This window comes from Natator depressus, chromosome 10 (assembly GCF_965152275.1).
Source record: "Natator depressus isolate rNatDep1 chromosome 10, rNatDep2.hap1, whole genome shotgun sequence".
Taxonomy (NCBI): domain Eukaryota; kingdom Metazoa; phylum Chordata; order Testudines; family Cheloniidae; genus Natator; species Natator depressus.
This window is the reverse complement of record NC_134243.1, coordinates 61,020,906-61,036,632: the sequence shown is the minus strand read 5'-3', so window position 1 is coordinate 61,036,632 and position 15,727 is coordinate 61,020,906. Positions and strand designations below refer to the sequence as shown.

The following is a 15,727-nucleotide window of genomic DNA, read 5'->3' as shown; positions in this document are numbered from 1 at the left end:
CAGTGGTGATCAGATTCATTGAGGAATGAACATCTGAAAGCTTTTGCCAAATACTGGAAGAATTAGTATTCAACATTAATAAAAACTAGAACATTTAGTTATACAACTTTAAGGTCAAGGCAAGCAAGAGCTTCTCACTAGCTCAGCTACACATCAGTTTAACTAACATTTAGTGTACTTCTGTTAGGTAAATATTATTTTGAGACATTTCATGAAAATAAGCTTTCAAATAAAATGACTACTGTAATCTGGGAAAGTATTTTGTTTCAGGAATATACATGTACTGGAGAGTATTTCATGTGATTGGTTGACTGTTTACCAGTATTTGCTAATGCAGTACAATATACAACTTTATGTAGCCACCTAGTGGCCTAAATGGAAAAATCTATCAAATATACTTTTACAGGTACATGAAAATCCTCATCTAAAAATAAAACCAAACTACAAGTTTAATAGTTTTTGCATATATTTAAGATATAAGTACTAATTTGTTTTCACAGTACATTTTTAAACAATTGAGCAAATCAGGAATAGGATAATCATTTTGTGTGACATTTTTATACTGATAACTAGAACAGAACCAGAAATGTTCTTAGTAGAGCATCCACTCGGGGAAAAAAAAGAAAATTAAAGGTGCAAAATATGAACTGGGTCAATGATTTGAACTAGCGAGTAGCTAAAGAAACACATTCTGCATTATGGCCGCATGTGCTGTAAGAGGACTTGTGTGTGGGAAGCAATGACAATGGGGTGTCACCAAAATTAGAGAGAGAGAAAACGAGGAAAACCACATGCTTGCATAGTATGATAATGTTATGGAAGTTCAAAATTTCATCCTAATTTTCAATAACTTAAATGAATATCACTTAAAAACACATCACACAGAATTAAAGACTTCTGTATATATTTCAGATTTCAATATTATTAATGCAAAAAATACATATGATTTTACATAGGATTTGTGCTACATTAGAACACTAAAGACAAACATCACTTGAGTATTAAATGAAACATTAAATATTAAATAACTGAAAAATAAAATAAAAGGTGTAAACACTAAACTAACTTGGGAATTTGCTATTGCAACACATCCAATGAAGTGGTTTTAAACAGTACAAAAAGATTAGATTTAAGTATTTGTTTCCAGTCTACTTGGAATACACGAAGCTCATTCCAGAAACCTTTTACAAAAACTGGTCCAGGATCACAGAAGAGTATTGACTCTCACTTGAGCACTATTTCCATTTCTTTACATATTTAATTTTACACTGTATTCCATGTCAAAGTTTTGCTTGTAAACAGTAATCTGGTAATTCAGTTAATACTCTGATTTTCACTGCTTGCTAACATCTTGGTGAAAACTGAGGGTTTGTTGGAGATTCAGTGTAAGATTTGAGTTCATACGCAGCACCACTATCAACTTCCATTGATTTCCGGGAGAACAGGAGTCTTACATCTCTGTGGAGGTAGATCTTTCCAGATTTGGAACTCTGGAACCTACAAAGACAATATATATATAGTAAATAGTTTTTAAAATATTTACTATCTGTAACTTCTAAACATCAAAACAGATACACCTTTACATGATAACTATACACACTTTTTAGAAGTAATTAATCAGGGCCATAGTGTTTGAACACATAAAAGTATGCATTAGCTGAGTAATGTGGCAAAATGAAACAGTGCAGGAAATGAAAGTTTCCAGGCCCCACTCTGCTTCATACAGGAAATGCAGAGTTACAATTCTTACAGCAGCTGAATGTAATGCTATTGCCCATACCATACAAACAAAAAAGGTATTACCCAACACACAATTGCAACTACTGTGGGAGCAATAACTGAACTTCTTGCTGCTTGTGCATGTAAAACCCTTAACTATGTGACCACAAAGAAATAAAAGTACTGTGCCCATTTAAATGAGGAATAAAAGACAAAACATATAGACATGCCTTAACCAAGAAAGTGAAATCCTAGAGGTATCAAAAAAGGCTGAAGGCTCTTATTGTAGCAGAATCATCAGCTTAAGTGCGTGGGGGCAGTCGGGATGTAGAAACAGACTCTATCCAATATTTGCATGAGGGGTAGTAGGCATAATATCATTCATCCACACAATTGTACTTAAGAGAATAAATCTGCTCCCCCATCTGAGGCTGCAGAGGGCCTTAACCACAGTGGAGCAGCAGGACATGGCTCTTGGCTGCTGTGAAGTTATGATCCATTATTATCAATGTTGATTTGAACATACAAACATATTGCCATAAGTACACATGACCCTTTCCATGGTGGGTAAAGAATAAGGTAATGAGATTGTCTCAGTAGTTCACTATGCAGTGCAGTATGTCAGTGCCTAATTTGAATTAGGATTTATATTAAAGAGGGAATTGAAGGATCTTCGCTTGAGATATTGTGGCAATGGTGGGTTGACTACATAGATGCATCAGCTGCAAATTATTTATGTCCTGAAGTGTCCCTATGAAGTATTATCCCTTTCTGTTCATAGAATATCAGGGTTGGAAGGGACCTCAGGAGGTCATCTAGTCCAACCCCCTGCTCAAATCAGGACCAATCTCCAATTTTTGCCCAAGATCCCTAAATGGCCCCCTCAAGGATTGAACTCACAACCCTGGGTTTAGCAAGCTAAAGCTCAAACCACTGAGCTATCCCTCCCCCGTTTTACAGGTGGGGAAATGGAAGCACTTTTTCACTCCTCAAGCTTCTTACTCTCCATTAGTGAGACTCTTATTTCTGCTTTTTCTTTGGAGAACATCTATCATAAAGAATAATTTTGAATAGCCTTATCATTTGAACTTTGCTTCCCAAATAAGCAAAGAAGCTGACTGAAACATTTGGAAGGCAGCATTTACACCCCATGCAGGGATAGAGTGTAATGTCCAGGATGGGGCCTAGCTCACACTATGTCCTTAGGTAAAATTCTTGAAGAGCTGTGGAAGTTCCATTATAAGGAATGTGTCATGATAAGTAACCAAGTTAAAGCCAGCAGAAATTCTGGCAAATGGTATCTTTGCAGAGATATCAATATACAGGAAGCTTAACAGCAAAACAGGTGAACTAGAATGTCTGGCAGCAAAAGAGGACCTTAAATGAAAATCATTACTGGACCACAGAGGAATGATACACAGAGGACACTGTATTACTTGCAAAACTCAAAATACAGAAAGATTAGGTTGCAAAAGGGGGGAATATAATGCTGTATCTGTAAGATTATAAAAAATCTAGTGTGTTAAAATTTCTAAGGATTTTACAGTAGAATATAACCACAACTCCCATATCAGAGAAATACAAATATCCTAGTAGGACTGTACTACCAGCCTCCAGATCTGGAAAAATCCCGATAGTGCAATGCTGAAGAAGATCAACAAGACAACTAAGTGTAATAAAGCAGTAATAATTTGTGACTTCAGCTTCCCACCAATAAACATGTCTTATGTCATATCAGGACAATATTTAGAGAAGCAATTTCTCAACACCTTCAACAATTACTTCTTTGAGCAACTAGTTCTTGGGCACACAAGATGAGAGGCTATTCAACTTAGTTTTAATTAACATACAGTTCCAAGAAATAACTACAGCTTAGCCACTAAGTAATATAGTACTCATAACCTAAAGTACGTTCCATTTGCAAAAGGGGAGGGGTGTTCCAATATATAGGTGAGTCGCATCATACGCACATTTAACTTATGCGAATTCAACTATACGCGCTCAGCAAAAAACAAGAAAAATAACAAGATACTTGTAAATAGTGCGGGCGATTCTGCCCACCATTCCACTCAATGAGTGTATGCCCCGAGTGAGCGTGAGATGGGAGATGTGAATCTACTGTTCCCTCAGTCGGTCTCAGTTCCCGCGTGCCTCTCATAGTGTGAGCATCTCACCACGCTGAGCGTGATTCTAGTGTTTAAAGATATGTATTTTTCATACAACATGGCCCCTAAACACAAGCCAACTACTTCATCTGGTGCTCAACCGAAGAAACAGCGATCTGTTCCAACGCTGGAGGAAAAACTGGCTGTGTTGGGCTTATTGAGAGACAGTATGTCGGTCTCCAACGTGGCGCGTAAATATGGCCGCAATGAATCTAGCATCCGTGCCATCAAGATTCGAGAGAGAGAAATTCGTCAAGCCGGGGCATCAGGTATTTCAACAACTGCTATGGTGATGAGCCAGGTGCATGATAAGACTTTAGTGAAGACTGAAAAGGCATTAAACTTATGGCTGGCAGACATGAACCGTAAACATGTGCCTATCGATGGCAACACGTTGCGAGAAAAGGCTCTTAGCCTCTACACGCTGTTCAAACCTCCCGTGCCCTAAAAGGCAAGAACAAAAGTCTCCTGCCTGTGTTCTGGCAATCAAATAAAAAGGCTTGGGTGATGGCAGCATTATTTTTGGATTGGTTCCACAAGTGTTTCATTCCTGAGGTCAAGCAGTACCTCGAAGAGAAAGGACTTGACTTTAAAGTGTTGCTAATCGTAGACAATGCTCCTGGCCACCGTGCAGCACTCCGGTTTGCGCATAACAACGCTGAAGTCGTCTTTCTCCCCCCCAATACCACCTCCATCCTCTCAACCAAGGCGTGATTTGTTGTTTCAAGGCCACATACACGAGGCTTACGTTCTCACAGATACATAGCACTATGGATGCTGATCCCAATCTTAATGTGATGGAGTGTTGGAAGTCCTTCAACATTGCCGATTGCATCACTTATATTGAACAGGCAATGGATGCAATCAAGCCTGAAACAGTCAATGCATGTTGGCGAAACCTATAGAAAGAATGTGTGAATGATTTTAAGGGTTTTCCGACCATTGACAAAGAAGTGAAACGCATTGTTCAGGTGACCAGGGAAGTGGGTGCTGATGGCTTTGTCGACATCCTTGAGGAAGGAACTGAAGAATTAATTGAGAGTCATAGAGAAACATTGACTAATGAAGAGGTAGAGGAACTGATAAAATCGTCTACAGAAGACGAAGATGACAATGACGAACTGGAAGAGCCTGCAAGTTGGAATCTTCATAAATTTGCTGATGTGTTCCAAGCCGCGAAATACTTGGATGATTTAATTTCTGAATACAATCCCTCAATGGAACGAAGCCTCAAAATCACACGTAGTATTACGGACGATTTGAGACCATATCAAGAAATATTTGAGCAGCTCAAGAGACAACAGCGACAGTTGCCAATCACCATGTTTTTCAAGGAAAAACAACCAGCAGCAGATTAGCCTACGCAATCAACTTCTTGAGCTGAACCACAGCCACTTTGTCTATGACTCACTCTCCATCACCCAAGCTCTCCGTCACCTCCATCTCCTAGACTGACATCAAGCCGTGATGACCCCATGTAATTACCCCCATAATTAAAAATACAGTACTGTAAAATGATATTTTGCATATGTACTCTATTATATAGTGTACATTACTGTATACATTATACATTTATACATATTACTGTACAGGGTTGTATACACAAAACCATGTATAGTATACTGTACTTTGTGGGCAATTTAAGGGATTTTCAAGGGTAATTTTGACTATACGCGATTTTCGCCTTACGCGCGGACTTTAGAACCTAACCCAACTCCCGCGGATGATGCGACTCCACTGTATAGCACTGTGGCACCCTTTAGAAAGGATGGATTAAAAATAGTAAATTAAAAAATGAATCAATAAAAGATATGCTGTGGATAGGTTTCTCTTTAATTGACTATTCAGAAGGCTCCGAAGCTTCTGGTACTGGTCACTGTCAAAGACAGGATAATGGATTAGATGGACCCTAGGTCTGATCTGGACTCACAATTCTTACATCCCTGTAAGTCTGAATATAATACAAAATTCTTTCTGGCTTGAGACTTGGCAGGCAAATATTTTCAAAGGCTTCTAAAACTGCAGGTACAACTGAGATTTTGCATAGGAAAGCAGCTTTACTTTTCTCTTCAAACTGCATTTTGGGCCTTCATAGATACTGTATCTTCTAGTACAAATATACTCCGTAAGAGTACCCAAGAGTTTCTGAACACACAAAAACATGGGTGTGAAAAACTGCACAAGCAAAACTAAACATGAAGTTTAAAAGGATGCTTTTAAAAATTTGACTGTGTGTCAAGTTTCAGCCTTGGGCAAATGTTTTTGCTGAGTTACAATCACTTTAAAAGAACCTATTATAATAGAAGTGCTGACATAACCTTAATTAGTGCCTCACAAACAGATGCTGCCACAATGCAGTTTACAGTTCTGTGACTTCATTTCTTTTTGAGCAAAACATATATATAGTTTCAGCAAGTAAAATTAAGTTACTTGTTTTCAACCTACTATTACTATAAAGAAGCCAAACATTTCCAGGCCAACTTCAACTATGAAAACTAAATTAATGTGCTTTCTTTTTTTATATAGATGTTTTTGGTAGAACCAATATAAAGGGAGGCACATTGTTTTAAACAAATGCTTTAAAATAACTTATCTATTTTTATATAAATGATACATTGGTAAAAATGCTTATTCTTGCATCTCTAACAAATCTTTACATATCAGTCAGCATGAAATATGATCTACTGTAAAATTCAGAGTATCCTGTTTTATACCTTCTAATAGTTCAACACTGTTGGAAATTAAAGTTAATATTTTGAGAAACTCCATATATATTTCTCTTATTAGAATTGCTTATTGCTTGGCTCTGAATCTCAAGCAGAAAAGACTGGTGATATAGCTACCAGATGGTCACCAGCAAGGTGAACATCTAACCATTATAGATGAGATCATACAGCCAACTGATTGCTCATTTTAGTGTTTTTTTTTGCAGAACACCAATTGCAAATCCATAACTTCTTTCCTACCATAGATCTAAATGCTGAGCTCAATTACATGCGTATTCTAGGGCCACATGAAGTAGAAATGCTGCCCTTATGATAGGCTAAGTAGTGGGGAAGCCTATGAAGGAAGACTGTATATCTTCATGTATGACACGGGTATAATCTACACAGTAACTACCTGGACAAGACCATGGAGAAGGGAAAAAGGGCATTTTACTTACTGAACTAGCAAAGCACAAATTAAATTGGAAGAGGAACCAAGAAGTGGCTATTCCTCTACCTCTACACCCCAAAAATCACTCGGCCACCATCAATTATGGTACACTTTAGAATTTTATGCCCCAGTTCCTTTGCATCAATTCAGCAATTCATGTAAGCAAAGCCCTTTTACCTGGGCTCAGCTCAGTTTTTCAGGACTGGTTCCACAGGGAAGTTTATTTTTGGGAAAAGGCTAAGTGATGCGCTGTGAGTTAGTGAGCTCTGGTGGACTGAATGCCAATCCAGACTACAATTCAAAATTTGGTGATCTCATTACAATCTCTATTTGTCCACTTCAGGAAACCAACATACAATTTATCAAGTATTTGTCAACTTCTGCTTATGGGAATCCCAGGGCTAGACTTAAGATGCACAAAGCTGTGTAAGAAAACTGGCTTGGGAAAAAGCTGGTGCTACTAAGCAGGGGCATTCATGAGCACTACGTTACTTAATTACAAAATAATGGAAGGATAGCTAAAATAAAAGTTTGCGATATGAGTAAGGGTAACCTTTGTTAAAAATGCAAAGCAATGAAAAAATATTTCTTAATTAGGCCCTAACATTCCTTATTTTTAACTCCTTTGGTGCTTAAACCTGAAATTATAATGGACACTATACCTCCTTTTGACAGTCTTCATTTTGTTATACTAATTAATCTTAAAGTGTCAACTATTATCAAGTTTGAAGAGCTGCAATCAGATCATCATCTTTGCATTTCTAGGTGGTCTTTTTTGCCACAGTGCTGTAGGTACAAGACTGCAAATAGCATAAGGACAAGGTGCATCAGATCTGGCATCCATCTCAATGACAGGTTAGACAAATATTCCTCCCTTTGGCTTTATATAGCAGCCTTCATTACAGCCAGAGTAACAAGAAGATAGTGTTTGGTTTCAAGCAGCCTTTAAGTATTCACACAATCGTCCCAAAGTTCTTCATAAAGTTAAGAATGTATAAGTCATAGTGCAGTAAGTGTGTAAACAAATGAAACAGTTATTTTGTTTTTATCAATAGGTTAGAGAGTGCCTTTCATGTAAGAACCCATTTTACTGAGCAGAAGGCATGGGTCAGGATACTGCGGTTTTATCCCATACTCTATTAAAAAGAGCCACATAGGATTCGTAGCTTCTACTTGGACAACCACCACAGACAGGATCCTACTGTAAGACACCTTAGAGAAAGATATATTTATCCAGCGAAGACGGTGTCTGGATCAGTATGTAGAGGAATTAGTAATATGCAAGACTGCACCACTGGCTGGAATGCCAAGAAACAGTCTTAAATTTAACCAAGCTTCTCCTCAAAGTCCCAATTATCTACTATCATTTTTCCTCACAGTCTCTACTGTTAACTACAAATTCTCACTGAAGACAAAGTTAAAAGCATTCTATTTTTAATAAGGCTCTATTGTTTGCATGGCAGTTATAAATTCAGGACTGAAGTAAGTGAATTATTTTGTTTTACTCTGAGGATCTTACCTCAGATGTATGAGGTAGCGTAGTAGTCTTTCTTCAGTCTGCCGAATGTTTTCTTTATTGATGCTTCTCTTTACTTCTCGTCTCACAGGAACAGAAAAAGTCCTTTGCCGTAGGAATGTTTGATGATTGGCTGGCATCTCTCGTAAGTCATAGATCACCACAAACATTTTCACCACAGTCTTATTAGGGTTAAATAAGGTCTGAAAAAGACAAACAGTTATTTTAGAAAATAAAGCTGATTGACAGAGTCACTGAATAATAAAGGGTGACAAGATATGAGAATTCAGTATGCCAATGAATAATCATGGTTCAGATCCACTGGATGGCTTCTATGTGCTCTGTTCCCTTGTTTTGTATAGGAAGTTAATTTAAAGATTACTGTTTAGCCTGTATTTCTACACTTCAGCTACTGGCAACTGAACTGTCCATTTTTTCCCCTCACATTAACGTAATTAAAGGAGGTCATAAGCACAAACTAGTTCTTCATGTAAGAGACAGACTCTTACTACTTTGGTAATCAACACAAACTTCTGTTTGCTCAAAGTGTCAACTTTCTGTTTAGATTATTTTCTGACCTTAATGCTGTGTTTCCAGTAATTACAATGGTCTGCTACAGATTTAAAGAATCCTGAATTCATACGTTGTGATCCTGCACTGGATTCATCAAGGAGATGTACAGTGTTGGTTTTAGATTATGCTGTTTGGTTTGCTTACCAATTTCTGGAGTATAGTTCTAATTTTCAATTTTTAACATTTATAGAAAACTAGGGCTTGTTGAAATATTGAGATGTGATATTATGCTTAGGCACAAATACGGATTTGATACAAATAATGAAAATCAGAAGTAATTAGAAATATGTTAAAATTCAGATTTTTTGTGCCTTTTTTTATTATTATTAAAGACCACAAAGAAAGCAGTTACAAATTAGGGGCCTGAATCTTGGATAACTTACCTTAGACTCTCTCATGGGATATGTTTAAAATTTATGGTGAATTTGCCATGAGTTACTAGCATGCACACACTTATGCATTGAAAAAAAAATCACAATATGATAGTACCTACACAGCTTCATATTCAGCAACCCAAGTCCCAATCTGGTGGACATCTCTTTAACCAAATAACCTATTTCTTTTTCCACCAGGGAGCTCCTTGGTGCCAGTGGTTTTGATGTGTCCACAGGTGGCATCTGATATTGCTCCAGGAAAATTTAAGTCACAGTGAGAAATGATTAAAATGTATAAAGATTAATCCCACCATCCAAGGCCCTCCATCCCACTAAAAAAAACAAACCCCATAGCAAAAATCCACTGATCTTTCTTGAGATCCTCTTAACAGACCTAAGAGATGTAAAAGCACCAGGTTTTAGCCACGTGACTATATACTGTAGCATCATGCACTGTGTTCTCCTTTCTTGTTTCTATATATGAGTGCATACATACTAGTATGCATCTTATTATGCTGTATGCACACTTGGCATGTATAACACACCCATACAAGTCATACATTTCACACGTGTTTCATGTAACACATATACAAGCTCTCCAGCAAATAAGGTCTCCAAAAATCTCCTTTTGTAATCTGTATTGAGTATTAAGGAAATTCAGAACTTCACAAGAAAATATAAGCATTACTGGTCAACTATGTTTATCTTTAAGTGGCATTTTTCCTGGCAGTAATTAACATATAACCACCAGTCTGATAAATTAACATTAGTGCTTTTTCTCTTTGAGAGCTTAATGTGGAAAAACAGGGAATCTTCTAGCAGAAATGCAGTCTGTTACTTACTGATGCTACAGCAGCAGCACCAGCAAATGCTTAGTTGTGTATGTTTGGGAGAGAACTGTTATGCAATTGTATGCTATAAAATACATACCACTTGTATGGTTCCTGAAGGAGGTACCCGATAACCCCTTTTACCAAGGGTTTCTAAAGTAATCACACCCTTAGGGAAAAAAATAGATGACAAGTTTAGGATATAAACACTTGTAAAATATTAGCATATGAGAACGCTTTATCCATGTAACTACAGGCATTAAATATATTGACAGTTATTTTTTAAACTGAACTAATGAGCGGGGAGGCCACTCCATCCACAAGATGCTATTACAGTCAGTACCATGGATCTTACAACTGTAAACTGGAAAAAGAAAAGGAGTACTTGTGGCACCTTAGAGACTAACCAATTTATTTGAGCATAAGCTTTCGTGAGCTACAGCTCACTTCATCGGATGCATACTGTGGAAACTGACATCTTCTGCAGTTTCCACAGTATGCATCCGATGAAGTGAGCTGTAGCTCACGAAAGCTTATGCTCAAATAAATTGGTTAGTCTCTAAGGTGCCACAAGTACTCCTTTTCTTTTTGCAAATACAGACTAACACGGCTGTTACTCTGAAACCTGTAAACTGGAAGATTATAAACAGTATGACAGGCCCAAATTTTCAGTTTAGGCCAAACTCTGATTTTTCAAATCATACTCATAGACTTCAAGGCCAGAAGAGATCATGATCATCTACTCTGACCTCTTGCACATTGCAGGCCACAGAACCTCACCCACTCACTCCTGTAATAGACCCATAACCTCTGGCTGAGTTACTGAAGTCCTCAAACCTTGATTCAAAGACTTCTAGTTACAGGGAATCCACCATTTACTGTAGTTCAAACCAGCAAGTGACCTGTGCCTCACACTGCAGAGGAAGGCAACCTCCCCACCCCAGGGTATCTGCCAATCCAACTCTGGGAGAAATTCCTTCCTGACCCCAAATATGGCAATCAGTAAGACCCACCAGACAGACACCTGGGAAAGAATTCCCTGTAGTAACTCAGAGCCTTCCCCATCAAGCATCCCATCTCTGGTTGTTGGAGATACTGTATTTGCTAAAAAGAGCCATGGATTGGCCATCTTCTACTAGCAAACAAAAACTATATTTAATGACAGTTTAAGTTATGTATGGTAGGATACAAACTAATGACCCAAAACTTTGATAAAATGGAAATAAGTTAAGGGGAAAGAATTGTGCATTTCTTTCCAGCTTCTTATTGTCTACCACACTATCAATAACAAACTCCAACACTCCATATGACTTTCACTTCCCTCTTTAACACAGATCAAAAACATTCCCCAATTTCATCATAAGAACATAAGAATGGCCATACTGGGTCAGACCAAAGGTCCATCCAGCCCAGTATCCTATCTGCCGATAGTGGCCAATGCCAGGTTTACTCCCTCTGGGGCACCTAACAGGTAATGATCAAGTGATCTCTCTCCTGCCATCCATCTCCACCCTCTCACAAACAGAGGCTAGGGACACCATTCTTTACCCATCCTGGCTAACATCCATTAATGGACTTAACCTCCATGAATTTATCTAGTTCTCTTTTAAACCCTGTTATAGTCCTAGCCTTCACAACCTCCTCAGGCATAGAGTTCCACAGGTTGACTGTGCACAGTGTGAAGAAGAACTTCCTTTTATTTGTTTTAAACCTGCTGCCCATCAAGCTTGCATTCCAATGCAAAACCTTATCAATTATACCAACAGAACAGCACATCTGACCAGCTCTCATTCCATGCATTTGGGAAGTTGTTCTGTTGAGATCACTGTTAAGGTTTTGCATTAAAGTGCAAGTTTGATAGTATGCAATGTTTTATGTGCACAAAAGTGGGCATGCAAAATAGCAGAGCAGGGCAGAAAAACAGAAACAATCTTTTTAATAGTGAAGGCATTAGATAAATGTTGTACTAGTTCTGTGATGCACAACCATAACATTACATGATTTATTTACAGCATGTGGAGAAGAATCAGAACAATGAAGTCCAGCTAATAAAATAAGCGAGGGTGCTTTAGCCAGAATCCAGAATCCACTGCATGACCTGAAAACCGCTATATGAAATAATCCTAGGGAGATGAAAGCAAAGGAAAGGTGTTTGCTTTCAGTGAGATGAGAGGATGAAAAAAAAAAAACAAAACAAAGCAAAAAAAATGTAACTACTCCCCTCAAACTTAAAACAGAAAAACCAAAAGATTCCTCTCTCTCTCATTTTTTAAAGCCTTTTCATATTTTTCACCATCTTGTTCTTGAAAAATACATGTTATCTAACATTTATGCTTGAAAATACACATTTATCTAGGATTTAGTTTAAGAATGGGATTTCAGAAGGGCTCCTAAATTGCTAAATAATTTACATAGGCACTTAAAGATCTTATTTACCATATGCACACTAAAATCTGTAACTCAAAATTGGATCTGTTACCCACATCATTTCAACTTTTCCTACCAAGGAGCCTATAACAAACTGAGGCAGGCTACTATATTTCTCCACAAAACACCCGCATATATTAGGCCCTTTTGCTTTTTAGCATATAGGGTTTTGAAGTATACAAAAATATTGCTGTCACAGTAGAAATGCAGGGCAGAGGCACAGTGGAACTTTGTTGTTCATATCCACTAATTAAACCACAGCTGATAGGGGTTGTTTTAGTTTTCCAGCTTTGGTAGTACAGGTCAATCAACTTTTTGACTCCAAAGGGTGTGCCTGCAACTAGCTAGGAGCATGAGGGCCACATGCATATATTAACACACTTGCCTAATGAAGTGCACAGCCTTAATGTTTGTTTGTAGGTGCATATTTTTACTGGAGAAATTAAGTTATGCAAGTTCACCAAGAACAAAAGCCTATAGTTAATCAGCTTTGTCCTCATCCCAGAGTTATAGGAATAAAGTGGCTATAAAGTGTTATATTTGGCCCTCAAGCCAGACTTCAAGCTGCTTTATACAGAACAGATTCTAAGAAAAAGCTAGTCAGATTCTCTAAAATGTGCAGACATTTCCGTTAGATTTTTGCAGAAGAAAGTAGAAAAAAAATCACACACACGCATACCATATAGGGAGAGGGTGCATTATCATCTGAAACACTGTAGAATGACACTTCGACTGGAAGAGTCATGTGCGTAGGGCAAAAGACTCCACTTGCTCCCACCTCAGCAGTGAAGCCATCAACAATGCCTAGAGGATCTAAACGATAGTTCAAGACAGACTCCTGAAAGACCAAAATGCACACATGCATCTGGTTAAGTATACAGCATAGAAAACAGAGCAAAAAGTTATTGCCAAACTTTTATGTAAAGTTTAATTTGTAATTAAATTATTGCCAGTTATCATACACAGCTGTCACAGTCATCTTCCTCATTCTTTTTAAAATAAAGGGTATCAAGAGTGACTTTCCCCTGAATAGATGTGTAAGTAAAGACAGACACAACATAGTGCATAGATTTCCTTTGTTCCATTCTTCTGCCATGTGCTGGGCTTGGGCACAACAGCAGCCACTTCACTTACAACACTTGAGGACTCCACAAGGCTAGTACTGCTGCCTGCATTAGCCTCTCCCACGAGAGCCCCAACTCTGTCCATGCATGTAGCAAGGAGTAGACACTGTACTGCCAGCAAGGGCAGCGCAGTGACTGTGCTCTCTCTGCATTCCTCAGGGCACAGGGAGGCACTCTACCTGCTTCAGGCACAAGGACACCCAATGTAGGGTTGTACTTTAAAAGACATAATATAGCCCATAATGGGCCAAATCCTGTAATCCTTGCTCAGGCAAAACTTCCAGTAACTTCAAATGGGAAATTTGTGAGCATAAGAACTTCATTGTTTGGGCTACTGTGAGGGGACTTGGCCAAAAATCATAACCAAATCATAAACATACCACCAACTTTTAAACTATAGTGGAGTGGCATTAGTTCAAGAGTAAACAACACATGAACCCCAATCCTGCTCCCATTGAAGTATGGGACAAAGCCCCCTGAAACACACCAATGGGTCTATGCAATAATTTTCTTTGGCATATAAAATCTACAAAAAATAAAAATCAATTTAGCCCTTTTAAGTGAAATAATCCTATATCAAAATTTCACAGCTAGAACTAGCATTCTATAACTAGGACACTATCTGGCCACTGAAGTTAAATTTAGAAACACAAGTTTCCTGAAATGAAAGGCTAGTGCCTTAATATCTGCAGTACACCATTTTCACTCATTCCATTTACATTAGCTTGTATGATGCTTTAAAATGTCAAATTGTGAGAAACTAGTTTTTTTAATTACTTCCACAGGATCTTAGTATAAACATTAACAATTAAAGGGTCTGACCCCTTAAAACCGATATAAAGGATAACAGCATTCCCACCACTTGCTCAATGTTCATGCTTGTGACAGAAGATGGGCTGGGGAGCTTTTGTAAGTAGAAATCAGAACAAAGGGTTTTTTGCTCAGTTTAATAATAAACATAGGGAAATATTTAGGAGGTATTCACACAAGTATAATTAACTCTTTATAACACACTAAATAAGTATTATAAGTATGGGACTTTTGGATCACATACAATACCTCAAAGTTTCCTAGAAGGCTAAGACTTGTTATGGGTGGAGCACTGGAACTCAGAAATGGTTTCCCGTGGCCTTCTGGGTCATTGTCTGTGTTTATATATTGTTGTGGACTATTAAAAAAAAAAAAGGAAATAATAAAGTAATGGCATTAATACTATTCGTTCCTTGTTTTCTGTTATGCATATAGACAGCTGTGGAGAAAATTCATTTTTTTTGATGTATCACAAACTATGGTCCCAAACAAATAATGACTAAAGAATTATACAGACGAAGTCTTAATATACCCATTTTCTAATAACCTGCACTGGACAACGCCTTCATAATTTGTATGCTAAAAATAGATGAAAACACAAGAATTTATGTTGTCCATTCATTCCACCAGTAGTAATTGAACAAAGTGTCAACATTTTTTTCTCTTGTATGTCGGTGTTTTATTTCGACATGTGTCATAAATATAAAGGGAAGGGTAACCACCTTTCTGAATACACTGCTATAAAATCGCTCCTGGCCAGAGGCAACATCCTGTTACCCGTAAAGGGTTAAGAAGCTCAGCTAACCTGGCTGGCACCTGACCCAAAGGACCAATAAGGGGACAAGATACTTTCAAATCTTGGGGGGAGGCGGGAAGGCTTTTGTTTTGTGCTCTTTGTTTACCTGGTTGTTCTGTCTTGGGACTGAGAGAGGCCAGACAGAAATCCATCTTCTCCAACCCATCCTAATCCAAGTCTCCAATATTGCAACCAGTATAGGTAAGCCAGGCAAGGCAGATTAGTTTATCTTTTGTT

The 15,727-nt window shown here is 37.9% G+C and overlaps 1 protein-coding gene across 4 annotated transcripts in view; it reads right to left on the bottom strand.

Annotated features, from left to right (window-relative positions):
• Positions 1-525: 525 nt before the first annotated feature.
• ATOSA (atos homolog A) overlaps positions 526-15,727 on the bottom strand; it is a 53,720-nt gene continuing 38,518 nt past the window's right edge. For all 4 annotated transcript variants that reach the window (XM_074966318.1, XM_074966319.1, XM_074966317.1 and 1 more), the window contains exons 8-12: positions 14,944-15,052; positions 13,440-13,598; positions 10,434-10,502; positions 8,560-8,759; positions 526-1,497 (exon numbers count right to left, since the gene is read on the bottom strand). In XM_074966318.1, coding sequence (XP_074822419.1) covers positions 1,344-1,497; positions 8,560-8,759; positions 10,434-10,502; positions 13,440-13,598; positions 14,944-15,052 — 691 coding nt within the window. In that variant the 3' untranslated portion in view covers positions 526-1,343. The remainder of the gene's footprint in view (positions 1,498-8,559; positions 8,760-10,433; positions 10,503-13,439; positions 13,599-14,943; positions 15,053-15,727) is intronic.